This window comes from Puma concolor, chromosome C2 (assembly GCF_028749965.1).
Source record: "Puma concolor isolate L17-30 chromosome C2, mPumCon1.1.hap2, whole genome shotgun sequence".
Taxonomy (NCBI): Eukaryota; Metazoa; Chordata; class Mammalia; order Carnivora; family Felidae; genus Puma; species Puma concolor.
In genome coordinates, this window is record NC_141675.1 from 7,106,757 (window position 1) to 7,122,956 (window position 16,200).

General features: G+C 53.1%; 1 protein-coding gene across 2 annotated transcripts in view; it reads left to right on the forward strand.

The window, feature by feature from the left end:
• TTC21A (tetratricopeptide repeat domain 21A) overlaps positions 1-16,200 on the forward strand; it is a 36,995-nt gene that overhangs the window by 12,916 nt on the left and 7,879 nt on the right. For both annotated transcript variants that reach the window (XM_086720479.1, XM_086720480.1), the window contains exons 8-18: positions 1,041-1,139; positions 2,110-2,302; positions 5,949-6,046; positions 6,214-6,414; positions 7,217-7,346; positions 9,074-9,231; positions 9,459-9,674; positions 14,206-14,444; positions 15,245-15,317; positions 15,418-15,528; positions 15,896-16,034. In XM_086720479.1, the coding sequence (XP_086576605.1) occupies positions 1,041-1,139; positions 2,110-2,302; positions 5,949-6,046; positions 6,214-6,414; positions 7,217-7,346; positions 9,074-9,231; positions 9,459-9,674; positions 14,206-14,444; positions 15,245-15,317; positions 15,418-15,528; positions 15,896-16,034 (1,657 nt within the window). The remainder of the gene's footprint in view (positions 1-1,040; positions 1,140-2,109; positions 2,303-5,948; positions 6,047-6,213; positions 6,415-7,216; positions 7,347-9,073; positions 9,232-9,458; positions 9,675-14,205; positions 14,445-15,244; positions 15,318-15,417; positions 15,529-15,895; positions 16,035-16,200) is intronic.

Consider the following 16,200-nt stretch of genomic DNA (forward strand, 5'->3'; position numbering starts at 1 on the left):
CAAATCAGGAGTCGCTAAGGGGTCATGATAGGAAGAAGAAGCTTCCGGTTCCTTATGCGCAGCTCTGAGATTGTGGGTTTTGTGCGGTGGGGTGAGACAGAGGGTACAGTCCATGTTTAGAAGGAACCCTCAAAAGAGTCACCAGCACCATCGCTGGGTAGGAACCAGAGAACAGATGGGCCTGTCTTCAACTTTATGCAACCCAGGAGCCTTAGGCAGGCCTTCCCGGGGCCTGAGGGTTAATTCTAAGGGCAGAGTTGTCTGAATGCCCCTCCTTCACCCCCCACCTCTCCCTGGCCCAGGCTGCTCAGTGCTAAGCTTGCTTTGCACTGACTGAGCAGAGTAGACCTGCCCCATCCGGGGTTTCACTCCTGGCACTTCTTTGCAACCGGGAACTAAGAACTCCCCGCTCCTCGCTCCTCGGTAGGGAATGGACAGAGGAGTCAACCAGAAAGGACAAAGGCTTTGGAGTCAGTCACCCGGTTGGCTGAGTGACCTCAAGCAAATTACCTAACCTTTCTGACCCTCTGTCTGCTGGACTGGACAATTCAGACAGCTCTATTGACTCCCAGGGCCTTTGAGAGGATTCACTGGCATGACAAGGGGGCACCAGTGTGGTGACTCATGTCACCATGGAGCAGAGGCTCGAGGCCAGGGACTCGCCATGAACATCTGCTCTTGGGCCAGCCCAGGTGATGTGCCGCCGGCCTGGTCAGCCGCTGTGTGGGCACCGTGACAGCTGGCTTCTGGCTCTGGCCGGGTGGGTCCGAAAGGGCAACTTCTCTTTGCAAATCCATGAACAAAGGGGCACTGCCAGCTCTTGGGTGCATAAGCTCCTGAAAGTTCCACTACGGGGCTTTGAAATCATACTGGTGCCTGGGCCCACCCCAGTCCAGTTGAACCCAAATCTCTGGGGCTGGCCTCTGGGCATGGGTGTTTTAAGATCTCCCAGGGGGTGCTAAGGGACGGCGGGGTTGTGAACCTCTGCCCAGCTTCCACTTCATATATTGCCTCTGACGTTGTCTGTTTTGTCCCCACAGGCTGCCAATCATGTTAGAAACCTGATTAAGGCACTGGAGACAAGAGAGCCCCAAAATCCAAACCTCCATCTTAAAAAAATCCTTGTGGTTAGCAGGCTGGTAAGAAGGCTCTTTTCCAGGTTTCTGAAACCGTGCTTCTGGCCTGGTATTCCTAAGGGGAGCCCTATGGCCCCCCTGGGAGCCCCCTGGGGACCCTGCCCTCCCCTCTTTGGCTCCAACTTGGCCTCTCAGGCCGATGGCCCATACCTAGCGGCCCCTACCCGCCTCTGAACAATACCTGTGTCTCATACACTCCGTTTCCTTGGCCCAGATGTCGCTCAGGGACGCTGGAAAGATCAGAGCCATTGGGTCTCACAGTGCTTTTAGAGTAGGAGGCTCCTCATTTGGGGGAAGAGAGCAGTGTTGTGGCTGTTACACGGCAGAGCTATGCCTGCCTCTAGCTCGGGGTGCCAGGGCACCCAACTGCCATATTGTCTCTCTGTGGAAGTGACCTGGAAAGTCAGGCCTGCCCGCACCCCCTCTGCCATCAGGCAGGTGCAAACAGACCAGGTCGCCAAACAGTCTGTCTCTGTCAGACCCTTCAGCCCCAAAGCAGATTGACTAGAAGGAGTTGCTGCAAAATCTGGGGTGGCTGTGGGGCCTCAGGAACCAGAACCGCGCGGTTGAATGCCACTGGGACACCATCCCTCCCTCAGGGACACACATCTGTGTCTGCTTCTCTGTGCTCGTTCTCCACACACGGCCGGGAACATGGCTGCCCTCGGGGCCACGTCCCACCAACAGGGCACAAAGAACTCTGCCCCCCCTTCAGTTTTTGAAAAACTTCTTGGCGACTCAGACAGGAGGTGGGCCCTTTGGAGGGCCCCGTTCCTGGAGGCAAATTCCACAGATGTGGCCAGTGTGAGGCTTTGGAAGCTGGACAAGTGCACAATATGGGTCATGGGCCCCTCTTACTCTCTCCTAAGCACCCGAAACGGGACTGCCAAAGTGTCCCCCATTTCTGACACGGCCTTGCTTGGACAGGCTGGACTGACGGGTCTCCCTATTCCCACGTGTCCGTTCCTTGCAGTGTGGAAGGCACCAGGTGATTCTGCAGCTGGTGTGTGGCTTCATTGAGCGCACATTCATGGCCACAGCTGCCTATGCCCACATGGCCACAGAGCTGGGCTATCTCTTCATCCTACAGGACCAAGTGAAGGAGGCATCTCTGTGGTACTCGGAGGCCATGAAATTGGATGAGAGCAGTGTGGCTGCCTTGACAGGTCTATGCGGTCCGGGCAAGGGAGGGGGTGGGGGGTGCGGGAAGGCAGGTCGCAAGGTAGCCTCCGTGGGTCCAGAAGAGAGGCGCTGGGAAGTATCTTCCCTAGAGGGTGTGTGAGTTTTGGAGTACATTGTATGATGGGGTGCCTTTCCATGAATTGGTGTCTGTTTGAGAGAGAGAGAGAGAGAGAGAGAGAGAGAGAGAGAGAGTGTGTGTGGGGGGGGGGGAGGGGCAGAGGGAGTGAGGGAATCTCAAGCAGGCTCCACATATGGGGCTCGATCCCACAACCCTGGGGTCATGACCTGGGCCGAAATCAAGAGTTAGGCACTCAACCAACTGAGTCACCCAGGCACCCCATGAATCAGTAAGCATAGATGTAAGAGACACAGAAACTGTCAGAGTGTGGCCGTAGCCACCCGGGTCTGCATCAGACCTCCGATGTCCACACTGTGACCCCCTGGAGGACCAGCAGCCTGCCCCTCCCGCTCGGGGGCCCTGCCTCTTCTCAGGCCCAGCAAGGCCAGTGTTGGAGAGGGTCCCAGTCCGGGAGCACCCCAACCCAAAGCCCCTAGATTCTCCCTCTGCAGGCCCTGAGCTGAAAGGCCACCAGAGCAATAGTTTTGAGAGTTTTACTTCCCTGTCTCTCCAGAGGCCCGCCCACCCCGCTCTAGAGAAAGGTCAGTAAATTTCCCAGACCCCAATTTTCATTTTACACATTTTGTTTTTAAGCCTTCAAATCTACGGCTTAAAGAGTCTGGTGAACTCTGAACCAGCAATTTAATTTTGGTTGAGGAAACTGTATGGTCCCAGGCTCAAGGCAGGCTGGCTCCTTGCCCCAGCTCTCAGGAGCCGTGTCTTTTGGGTCCAGACACTTCTCTCTATGGTCCAGGCTCTTTGCCAGCACAGCACGGTTATCTGAGAGGTTGTTCACCACGTCAGCTGACTCGTGAGCCCATGCATCTTCCTCCGCTTCCAAACCCATAAAATCCTGGAAGACGTTTTGAAAAGATAATGCAGCCCTAGAAACAGAGAAAGCTGCCTTTGGTGGACCAGAAACTTTGAGAACGTCACATTTCTAGAGGACATAAAACAGATAACATCAAAAGGAAGGAAATGACAAGCCACTCTGGAAAGCCATATGCCAACGTGGTACACAGACGGGGCAGCTAAAGAAACAAGCAGACCCGTTTTCTCCCAAAGAGCTCCAAGAAAAACAAAAGTTGACAAATAGCAAGGGGCGCCTGGGTGACTCAGTCGGTTGAGTGTCTGACTCTTGGTTTCGGCTCAGGTCATGATCTCACGCTTTGTGAGATTGAGCCCCGCGTCGGGCTCTGCGCTCCCAGCGCCCGCTGGGCATTCTCTCTCTCCCTCTCTCGCCTCTCTTTCTCACTCTCTCTTTCTCAAAATAAAAAAATAAACATTAAAAGGAAAGCAAAAAAAAAAAAAAAAAAAGCAAGCTCATGGTCGCTGGAGGCTGGGAGCTACACAAGCCACGGGGCAGTCAGCGAGATGACAGGGGGACCAGAGAATGGAATCAAGGAGACCTTCGAAGGCGGTGGGGCAGGAGGGAGCAGAGCAGAGCCCTGTTTCCCACCGCCACCAGGGACATGAAGGACAAAAAGATTTGCTCCACACACAGGCCACACCCCCTAGGACAGCCCCCACCCAGCTCAGTCCTTCCCCACTTCCTCATTCAGGGGAGCCCCCTCGCCAGTCAGCCAGAAGGGAAGTCCAGTGCCCAGAAAAACAGTGACCTTAACAATTTGGGAAATCTGCCTCAGCTGCTAATACTCATCAGTCTAGTCCGTTTGTAAATCTGCTAACAGTTTGAAAGGGGCCAAGTGGACCATGCAAAGCCAAGGCCCTCTGAGAAGCCAAGTTTAAAGCCAGATACAGAAAAGACTTCGCCACCACCCACTAAAACACCAGGGTTTCCAGAGGCTACAATGTCAGTCAATAAGTAAAGAAGAGGCTACAATGGCAAAGATTGTAGAGAACGAAAAAGTTACTGAACATTACAAATACGATTGCAAAGTAAATTAACTCAATAGATGAGCCAAATAGTGGGATGCATATAAGTGAAAAACCAAGATGTTCATTAGGAAGACAGGAATAAATACACCAAAATGACCAAGAAATATCTATAAAAGAGATTCCTCTTTCATAGTAGTAGGAGTAGAAGGATTTGTCTTCCCAAACTCAAAACACATTACAGAACGTCAGTAGGTAAGTCAGCTCCAGGTCAGTGCTGGAGTAAACAAGGCGATAAACAGAACAGAAACAGGTCTTACAAATAAAGTGACATTTCAAACCAACATGGCGGTAGGTTTCAACAATTCATGGTTGGACATCTGGCTATCCAGTATGAAAAACGTAAAGGGAAGTTCTCAGCTCACGCCATATTCAGAAATAAACTTCAGGGGCGCCTGGCTGGCTCAGTTGGTAAAGCATGTGACTGTTAATCTTGAGGTCGTGAGTTCAAGCCCCACATCAGGGGTAAAAATTATTTTAAAAAATGTTTTTTTAATTTAAAAGCTCCAGATGAATTAAACATTTAAACATAAAAGTTCAGTTGGACTTGGGTTCCCTGGAGGAAACTCAGAAGCCCTAAAAGAAAATATTTTACTGATCTATGTAAAACTTTAAAACTAATGGGTGGCAAAAGACAGTGAAAAATAGTTAAAAGGTGAATGGCAAACTGGTAGAAAATGTTTGCTATAAAGGGTTAATAATCTTAATATTTATGAAGAGAAAACAAATCGCCCTAAAATAAAATCAGGCTAGGGGCGCCTGGGTGGCTCAGCCGGTTAAGCGTCTGACTTTGGCTCAGGTCATGATCTCACGGTTCGTGGGTTCGAGCCCCGCATCGGGCTCTGTGCTGACAGCTCGGAGCCTGGAGCCTGCTTCAGAACCTGTGTCTCCTCTCTCTCTCCTTCTTCCCTCCCCCGCTCGTGCTCTGTCTCTGTCTCTCAGAAATAAATAAAAATTAAAAAAAAAAAAAAAGAATCAGGCTAAAGCTAGGTACAGGAGATTCACAGGAGAAAGGAAAGGGGCATTAAATGTATGGAAAAATGCTCCTTTCCCCTCTGGGTAAAAAAAAAAAAAAAAAAGGAACTAAAATGAGTTGTTTTTCACGTTTTCACTGGCAAAGAGTGAAGCACGTCGTCGAGGTTGTGGGGAAAGGCTACTTTCAAATTCTTGGCAGTAACACTAATTCAAACATCTCCAGAGGACAAGTTGGCCTTATCTATCAACATTTTAGATAGACACGCCCTTTGACCAATCAACTCGACTGCAGGAATTAGAACGCGGAAATATGTTTACCGTGGCACTGGAGCATTTAAGCATCGAAAGCAAACTAGATGCGAAATGAGGTGTCCTTCAACGGGGCAGTAGTTAAATAAAATGTCCCAGCCACGGTGCGTGGTTAAAGGCAGAGCACGAGCTAGGGATATGCTTCCCTGCCTGCCTCGTGCCTCGAATTCTTTACCAGGAGCGAGCATGGCTCTTTACGTTTGTGGAGATGTTGGGAAAGGCCCCCTGCACGGCCGCCCGTCCTTCCGCTGTCTCATCCCTGCTCTTGGCCCGCGGGCCTGCCGGCTCCGTGTCCGAGCTGGCTCCTCACGCTTGTTCTGCCCCGTTCCCAGGGATCGTCTGGTGTCAGATCTTGGACGGCCACCTGGAGGAGGCTGAACAGCAGTTGGAATTTATGAAGGAGGTGCAGCAGTGTCTCGGGAAGTCTGAGGTCAGAGCTCCCTGGGGACGCGGGCCGCTCCAGGCTTGTGTCCCCGGCCCTCCCCTCGCCCCAGTTTCCGGCACCCAGCAGCCAACACGGCCCGGACTCCCGCTTTGCGCTCGCCTCCCCACGGCCCGGCTGGCGTTGGTGCCGAGACCTGGGCTTGCCTCCCCCAGGTGCTGGTTTTCCTCCAGGCCCTTCTGGCGTCCAGGAAGCACAAGGGGGAGCAGGAGGCCACCCGGCTCCTGCAGGAGGCTGCGGGGCTGCACTTCGCCGGCATGCAGGGCCTCCCCCTGGGCTCCGAGTACTTTGAAAAGCTGGACCCCCTCTTCCTGGTCTGCATCGCCAGGGAGTACTTGTTCTTCTGCCCCAAGCAGGTTAGAGGAAGTCCCATCTGCACGGCGGGGGTCTGGAGCATAGGCCTGGACGGGGGCAAAGACCTCGTCTGGCCCCATCAGCAGGCGGCTCTGAGCCCCTGAAGTTCGGGGACCCATTGCTTTTCAATTTTTTTTTTTCTTTTAATGTTTATTTATTTTCGAGAGACTGAGAGAGACAGAGCGTGTGCAGGGGAGGAGCAGAGAGAGAGAGAGAGAGAGAGACACACACACACACACACACACACACACACACACACACACAGAATCTGAAGCAGGCTCCAGGCTCTGAGCTGTCAGCACAGCCCCCAGGGGGATCCCGCTGCTGCTGGCCCACAGACCACACCCGCGGGAACAGGGCACTGCTCCACGCCTCTGCCTTTATCCTAGACAATAACCAGCACCCTTTTCCCCCACAAGTCTTCTAAGAAGTCTGTTAGTCTTTACTTCTTTGCCTGCTTTACTTGTTTGTCTATTTGCCCAGCCAGTCAAGATTCTCCGTGGGCAAGGATCTTATCTTGCTATCGTAATGTGCCCCCCCAGTGCCACGTAATGAGTCATTCCACAAATATCTATTAAGTGCACCACCGTGTGCCGGATGCCGTGGTAGGTACTGGGGACACAACCGTCAGCAAAACAAAGTCCCCATTCTCTGCAGCTTATGCGGTAGCACTAGATGGCACGGACTGGATAAGAAACACGAGGAAGAAAGTAAAATTCTTTCACTGAGAGAGTGTTTCCCGAGAGCTTTAGGAGTCTCTCTGGAATGGGCCAAACCGTCCAGCCAGGCCCCGTGTTCCTACAGCCCCGGTCGCCGGGCCAGATCGTGTCTCCACTTCTCAAACAAGTCGCTGTGATCCTGAATCCTGTCGTCAAAGCGGCGCCAGCTCTGATCGACCCCCTGTATGTGATGGCTCAGGTCAAGTACCTCTCAGGTGAGCCCGCGTCTGTTCATCCGTTCAGCCACCGCCCCGGGGGTCGCAGCCCCCTGCCTCAGGAGGTGTACACAGACACACACCCCCTCACCAGGCCCGGCCACATCCCTGGCCTCCACTCCCCAGAAACCGGCCTGACTTCCCTCGCCAGCAGGGGTCTCTCCCACCCGCCCTGCTACTGGCGGCTTCCTCGCTCTGCGCGGGGTACCGAGGCTGAAGTGGCTGAACTTCAGTTCCGCACAGGATCCACTGGCCCTCAGGATAGGCAGAAATGCCCTCATGAGGTCTGCATTCTAGTAAGGGGAAATAGACGATACGCAGAACAGAGAAGCACGCGGCCTTGTTTGTTAGGACACAGGAATTCCGTGGAGGAAACCAAAGCGGGGGAGGGGATGGGAACTGGCAGGGTCGCAGTTATTAAAAGGTGGGCAGGAGGGCATCACGGGGAGGTGGGACCCTGTGGCATTCGGCTGTCAGAGCCTCAGGGTGGCCAGAGCAATATCCTTCCAGCTTCTCCTGTCTCGAGACCCAGGTCCTGGAGAGAGAGGGAAAGGGGAGACGCGTCCCTGGGAACCTTGCTGTCCCCTCTGAGGACTCTCCACCTGTGGCCTTGCACCCCAGTCTGCCTGGAAGGCAGGCTGATCTCTGGTGCGCTGGGGGCTTCCGAAGGATCCCAAACGCCATGGCATGTGTCTGGCTTCTGGCACGGCCTGGCGTGGGTCACACCGTGCAGAGACAGCCCCTCCCCCGACCCTGTCTTCATCCGTGGGCCTCCCCGTTGTCATCTGGGTTTCCAGGTTTACCCACAAGCTTCAGGGGCTCCTGGGTACGAGGCAAGGGCAGGAGCACGCCCCCAGGGGTGCGGGCAGCTGGCAACAAGCAAGTTAAGGGCCAAAGCAAGGTCTCCAGCTGCTTAGGTTGCCATAGTGACATCTTTGCATTTCTGCAGCAGCGCACGTGGAAAGAGCAGGGAGTTTGGGACCCAGAAGCAGCTGCCCCCCTCCCCGCCAGGTTATGAGCCCTGAGCGGGAGCTGTTGAGGGACCTGGATGGAGAGAGAGGGGGACTCTCCTACCAGCTCACTGCACCCCGCCCCTGGGCTTGGCACTGCTGCTGGCTGTGGGCCAGTCTGGCTGCAGGGAGAGCCCTCAGCCCCTGAGCGCCAAGGCAGGCAGAGCTCAGCCTCAGGAGCCGATGGCCCTGGGTCTAAATGCTGACTCTGTCCCTCGTAAGCTGACTTACTTATGTAACTGGGTTCCAGTCCTACATCAAAAAGACACAGACAATACCGCCCATCTTGCAGGGCTGGTATTAACTACCTAACTCACTAACCGGCAGGAAAGTAACCCCGACTTTCCAAAAGTGCTTTGCATAAAGCAAGTGCTTCGGAAGACGGGGCTATTACAGTTGCTGTTATTGTTAGGTTCCGTTCTGCTCTGAGGTGTGGGACTCGAGACTTAAGCGTCCCCCGGAGCTTCTGGACAGAGCAGTGACGTGCCTTAGCCATCTCCTCGAGGGTTACCCCACAGTCTGAGTTTCCAGGCTTTTGTCTGGGTAGTTGTAATTTCAAGAAGAGACCTCTGAGTGAAACAGAACAGAATTGGGTAAAATGGCCAACTCGTGTATTTCTGGGTAATGGAACACACAAAATTCATTCTGCCTCTACATACTGGGTCCTGGGAGTCCCCCAGGGACCCCTGGATGTAGAGGTCTGTTTATCGCTTCTAGGAGAGTTAGAGAATGCCCAGAGCACCCTGCAGCGTTGCCTGGAGCTGGACCCCACCTCCGTGGACGCCCACCTCCTCATGTCCCACATCTACCTGGCGCAGGGCAATTTTGCCATGTGCTCCCACTGCTTAGAGCTGGGCGTCAGTCACAACTTCCAGGTGGGGGTCCTCTGTGCCCAGTCGCCCCGCCCCCGCCTCCCCAAGCCCAGCTGGCCAACAGCCCCCACTTGCCCTGGGAGAGGCCCCAGGAGCTCCTGGCATCCCTCAGACCCTTCTGCGGGCCAAAGGCCAGGGCAGGCTCGGTGGGCTTCCGCGGCCTTCTCCAGTCTGGGTGCCTTGAGCAGCAGCCGTGAACCGGGGCCCCACACTCCACTCTGCTCCTCTAGGTCCGAGACCACCCCCTCTACCACTTGGTCAAGGCCAGGGCCCTCAACAAGTGTGGGGACTATCCAGAAGCCATAAAGACGCTGAAAATGATCATAAAATTACCAACTCGGAAGACGGAAGAAGGCAAGAAATTCCGCGGGCCCTCCATGCAGCCCAGTGAGCGGGCGTCCCTCTTACTGGAACTGGCAGACGCCCTCCGCATGAATGGGGAGCTGGTAAGAAATACCACGCTCTCGTCCCTGGGGACTGGGGCTTGTTGGAGGTCCGGGGTAAGCCTGGGAACCAGGCTCTTTGGTTCTGGCTGATGTTTATTCGTTCTATTATTCGAGCCTTTATTCATTTGGGAGCATATCTTACCCCCGCCCAAAGGCCTCGATGGCTCCCGGTGCCCTCTAGATAACGTCCAAAGCCTACTGAGCCCCACCTGATCTGTCCCCTGCCTGCCTGCCTCACTGTCCCCATGAGGATCTCACAGAGTTAGAGCACACAGGCCCATCAGGACAGCCACGGGTGGTTGTGCAGATTGGGTAAGGCCCAGCCCCGGTAGACGCCATGATCACACCACAGTCTTTACGAACTGTGTCCCCTTGGGAGTTTTGTGGTATATAATTTGCTCAACTGTATGAGGCAGTCCTGGGGCCTTGGCAGGTCTGGCTTGGCAAAGACAGGAAGCACCTGAGCGTCCTACGCTGGTGTGAAGGAGCAGCAGGGAACACGGGGTGGGGGGGGTGGGTAGAGCTGACTCCACAGGCTCCCACGGCCTCGCTGTCCTCACTCACTCACCTGCTCAGCGGAGAGGGTCGGCAGAGTTCCAGGACCATCTCTAATCCGCCGGTATGGGGGCATCTGGCCGCCATAGAGAAGGAACAGCTCGCGAGGCCCTTTTCTCCTTAAAGTTAAAAACTGCCTTCTGGGGGGCGCCTGGTTGGCTCAGTCGGTTGGGCCTCTGACCTCCGCTCAGGTCATGATCTCACAGTTCGTGAGTTCGAGCCCCGTGTAGGGCTCTGTGCTGATGGCTCAGATTCTGTGTCTCCCTCTCTCTCCCCCCTCCCCCCAGGCATGCTCTGTGTCTCTCACTCTCTCTCTCTGCCTCTCAAAAATAAATAAACATTGGGGCGCCTGGGTGGCTCAGTGGGTTAAGCGTCCGACTTCAGCTCAGGTCACGATCTCGCGGTCCATGAGTTTGAGCCCCGCGTCGGGCTCTGGGCTGATGGCTCGGAGCCTGGAGCCTGCTTCCGATTCTGTGCCTCCCTCTCTCTCTCTGCCCCTCCCCCGTTCATGCCCTGTCTCTCTCTGTCTCAAAAATAAATAAACGTTAAAAAAAATAAAAATAAATAAAAATAAAAATAAATCAATAAATCAATAAACATTAAAAAAGAAAACCGCCTTCTGGGTAAAGGTGGGGATGTGGAAGCCTGTTTGTTGTCCTTTCCTCCTTTAAATCTGCCAAAAGGAGCACAGGAATTAAAAGTAGAGAAGGAGGGGCGCCTGGGTGGCGCAGTCGGTTAAGCGTCCGACTTCAGCCAGGTCACGATCTCGCGGTCCGTGAGTTCGAGCCCCGCGTCGGGCTCTGGGCTGATGGCTCGGAGCCTGGAGCCTGTTTCCGATTCTGTGTCTCCCTCTCTCTCTGCCCCTCCCCCGTTCATGCTCTGTCTCTCTCTGTCCCCAAAATAAATAAACGTTGAAAAAAAAAATTAAAAAAAAAGTAGAGAAGGAATCTCCACCTAGAGCAAACCTAGGGAACGGCCACGTTCCAGCACAGTCGATTCAGTCAGTCGATTCAGCTACTGATTGAGGGCCAGCTAGCTGCCAGGCACCATCTGGCAGCTGGGGATAGAGGAGAGAAGCTAGCAAGGTCCTTTTGGAACTTACCATCCATCGGTGGGCGAGAGAGAAAGCAGGGTGCAGTGAGGCGGGGCCCGAGGTTCCTGCCTTTGCTTGAAACCTTCTGAACTGGAGATGTGCTCAAGCGGGGAGAAGCAGGGGCATTCCTAGAGGGACTCGGGTCCGGCCCGTGGAAGGGCAGGGCCACTGAGCAAGAACTCCCTGCTCAGATGCCTCCTTGCTTCTCTCTGTCCGGGCTCCTTTCTAGGAGACGTGGCCCGAGGAAAGTAAGGAGGGAAATAACCTGAAAAAGAGTTCCGCAGCATGCTTTGCTAAGGTGACAGGTCTGCAGACTGGGGCCTTCACAGTGAGCCAGGGGTTCTGTCCTGACCCCAGCTTCTCATTAAGCCCACCCCCAAAAGGAAGACCCACAGAAAGCTCAGGGGAAATGTGAGCCTAGGGCAGCTGTGCTAGACCCTGTCCGTCCCCAGCCTAGTTCCTGGGCAAAGGGCCAGGTTAGGGGGGACCGGTCCCATTTGAGGAAGGGGTCCAATATGGTGATTACAGGGAAGGACCGAGGTGAGGGAGGGAGGAGAAGAAGGGAAGGAAAGAAGAAAGGGTGGGAGGGAAGGAAGGAAAGGAGGAAAGAGGGGAGAGGAAACAAAATCACAAGCAAAAGACAAGTGAAGATTACACTTGGGGAGAAAGAGTTCTATAAGAAATGGAAGAGATACTTTTTTAAAGTTTATTTATTTTGAAAGAGAGCATGTGATCGCTTCTTGGCCTTTTGGCTAAGATCAAGTGTGAAAGAGAGTGGAGAGAGAGGAAGAGAGAGGGAGAGAGAGAGAACCCCACGCAGGCTCCACACTGGCAGCACTGAGCCCAACGTGGGGCTCGAACTCACCAACCCTGAGATCATGACCTGAGCTGAAATCAAGAGTCGGACACTCAACCAGCTGAGCCACCCAGGCATCCCTAAGAAGAAATACTTCTAAGAGAACTTGTCTACATTCGATGAAAATGGAAACATGGAATCTTGTAAAACCAGCTCAAAGCAGAGCACCAGAGATCCCCAGAGGTGTTCAGCTGGCAGAATTAAAGCAAGTAAGCATAGAAAACAGTGATGCTATTAGAAAATTATAGTCCCACGAGACAGAACAGAAAGAGGCTGAACCCTTGCTGAAGCTCTCTGATGCAGGAAAGGGGTGAGAAAATCATTGAAGTGATGTGAGGGGATGACGGGTAAGAAAGAGAGAGACCACAGATATCCAACCAAGGCAAAATAAACGTTCCTGCAGAAGAGAGAAGAAATGGATGAGGGGAGAGCCCCACGTTGGGTGTGGAAATTACTTTTAAATAAATAAATAAATAAATAAACAGATAAATAAATATTTTAAAAATCCTAATACTAATATCCTAATGGAGTCATGGGAACCAAGGATTAACGGTCACTGGGGGCGCCTGGGTGGCTCAGTCAGTTGAGCGTCCAACTTCAGCTCAGGTCGTGATCTCACGGTTCGCGAGTTCGAGCCCCGCCTCTGGTTCTCTGCTGTCAGCACAGAGCTCACTTCGGATCCCCTGTCCTCCCACTCTCTATACCTCTCCCCATATACCTCTCTATACCTTTGGGCTTGACCCAAAGCCAGTATAATTGCTAAGTTCTTAAAATAAAAGTTATTAAAATCAAAATAACAATAACATCCTATAAAAAAAATTCAGGGAGAAGGTGGCATTATTATAAGCATGCTAATTGTTTTGACTTTATAGAATGTGGGGAAAAAATGTACACAAGACATTTCTTAATAGAAAGATGACTCTTGGTAGAATTTAAGAGGCGATCTCCACCACATTAATCAAGAGTTAAGAAGAAAAGAAAGGACCACGCAGGTCATAAAGGCAGAAATAAAGCCAAACACAACAGCATGTAAAAATGAAAACGGGCGCCTGGGGGGGCTCAGTCGGTTAAGCATCCAACTTCAGCTCAGGTCATGATCTTCCAGTTTGTGAGTTTGGGCTCTGTGCTGACAGCTCGGAGCCTGGAGCCTGCTTGGGATTCTGTGTCTCCCTCTCTCTCTGCTCCTCCCCTGCTCCTGCTGCCTCTCTCTCTCTCTCTCTCTCTCTCAAAAAATAAATATTTTTTAAAAAATGAAAACAGAAACTTTTCTGTTGCCAGAAAACCCAAGAACGTATCTGTGGTAACAAAATTGTAAATGAAATAAATGTACCTCTTAAATAAAAGAGGCATCAGAGTGGTTTAAACTAGCAACGGAGAGAACCCTTACTCTCTATACTTCAAACACCAAAGGGCCCAGGATGAGAGGAAAAAGATGATACAAATATACCAAGCAAACAAAAAGAAAGCAGAGACTGAGGAAGAAATGTCTGGTAAGGCTGAATCCCAGTCCGAAAGTACCAAAATGGGGAAAGAAAGCAACTTCGTTAAAATAACCAAGGGCATGAATATAATGAGGAAATGATTCAAACAGACCGCTAACGTGCCAAATACAATAACATTAAAATACTTTTGACCGAAAGCAGGAAAGTAACAAGGACATGCATCCATCGGTCTCCTACAAGAAGGAATTGCCAACAGATGTAGAGGTGCTAAGGAACAGTCGAGGGTTTCTGTACCCCCAGCTAGCTGGGCACCTTTCCCCTGCCCCCAGGAAGAGTGGTGGTGGACACCGAAGGGATCTCTCTTCTTTCTGCCACTGGAGCCTCTCTGCAGGTGGATGTGAGCCATCCTCCCCTCGCCTTCCATGGAGCAAGGCTGCTCCTGGCTGTCTCCATATTTCATTTCTCTCTGGGGGCAGGAGTGGGAAGAGGGATCCCTTTAAGTCGCCTCCAAGAGATTTCAAGTGTTTTCAGGTCACCCGTGGTGGGTGACAGCTAACAGAGGTCTGTTGGGTTCCCATGCTCTAGCATGAGGCCACCAAGGTCATGCAGGACGCCATCAACGAGTTCAGTGGCACACCGGAGGAGATCCGCATCGCCATTGCCAACGTGGACCTGGCCCTGAGCAGTGGGAACGTGGACGTGGCCCTGAGCACGCTGAGGAACATCACACCCAAGCAGCCCTTCTACGTGGAAGCCAAGGAGAAGATGGCCAACATCTACCTGCAGACCCGCAAAGACATCCGCCTCTACATCGGCTGCTACAGGTAAGCCCCAGGCAGCGCCCTGACAGCCTCCTTCCCGGTGGTGTTTTAGGGAGTGGCTTCTCCAGGTTGTGTTTCCTCAACCTGGGTCTCCAGTCTGCACCCTCCAAGTGTGTTAGATGCAATGCAAGTACAGAATTTCCCATGGGTCCGCATTTGAGCGTGATAGCTTAGCCAGGCCGGCTCACTGCCGAGTTCTGAAGATACAGAACTGAATCCATCCTGCTTGGCCTCCCCCGAATGGCCCACATTCTGGTGGGAACCACGGGTATGCACTTTTGCCCTGGCCCCTGACTCTGCCCCTCCTTGAAGAAATGTCCAGTGACTCGATGTGGCCAAGGTGAGGTGCAGGAGGGTGGAGAGCTAGCTGTCTTTATGATTTGACCTTCCCAGCCCCTCCCTCAAGCAGAACTCTATCTAGGCAATCCAGGTGGGAGGCAGCACTGGGGGGCGGGGGTGGGGGGAGCCAAAGCCAAGAGCGGTGGGACACTAATAGTGGAGTGGGGTGACACGGCCACACCATAGTTTTAGAAAGAGCAGGATACCTGCTTATGCAGAGGGGCCTAGAGGGTTAGGACTGGAGGCCAGAAGAAAGGGTAGACGTTCTGGCATCGTCCAGATAACAGATAAGCAGAGCTTGGACTAAGGTAGCTAGCACAGTGCCTCGTGCACAGTGGGCTTTCAGTAAGTATTAGGTGAATGAATGAATGAATGAATGAATGAATGGGAAAGAAGAGTTGAAGATGAATTTAGAAACACAAAGAGTGCATAGGTTCAAGCTAAGTCTTTGGTTACTTTTGCAGGGAGCTCTGTGAACAACTGCCTGGCCCCCACACCAGCCTGCTTCTGGGGGATGCTTTCATGAACATTCAGGAGGTGAGTGAAAGCCTCGTGGCCTTGCCAAGTGGCCCCCCAATCTCATGTTCTCCAGCGGGAGAGAAGAGAGACCGAGACCTTTGGACGCTTTCCCCACCAGCCTGAGAAGGCCCTGGAGGCTTATGACGAGGCCTATAGAAAGAACCCACATGATGCATCGCTGGTCAGCAGGATCGGGCAAGCCTATGTGAAGACCCACCAGTACACCAAGGTCAGGCTAGGCTGGGGTGGGGAGAGGTGTGGGCCAGCCCAGCAGGGAAGAGGGAGGGGGGTGCATGAGTGGAAGTTTCTGGATGGGAAGGGAGTGGCTGCGTTCCCACTGTAGCTCCCTGTTGAAGTAGGTGGGGGAGGGGGGCTGGCTAGGGGAGAATTCAGAAGCTATCCACACACACACACACACACACACACACACACACACACGCCGAGCCTGAGCCCTCTGCCAGCTGGGAGGGCCTTCTCATCGCAGGCTTCTGTGTTCTGGAGGGACACACAGGTGTGGTGGCCGCTGAGGAGAACACGGTTTGAGGCACTCAAGGTAGAACCAGACCCCGAGGCCAATATTTCCTGTTTGCCCAAAGGCAATTAATTATTATGAGGCTGCGCAGAAGATCAGTGGAAAGGACTTTTTGTGCTGTGATCTCGCTGAACTCCTCCTGAAGTTAAAGAAGTTCAACAAAGCAGAAAAAGTTTTGAAACAGTCACTGGAACATGACTTTGGTGAGACCCCCTTCGAAGTCACTTCCCTAGCCTACTGCCCCCGCCCTGCAGTCTCTTCCTGCGGAATGGGGATGGGCGCTAGCTGGGGTCCTGAGCCCAGTCCCCTACCTCCCCCATCCCTGGCTTCCCAGGCACCAGAGAACACTGATTTGAGTTTCTACACAAA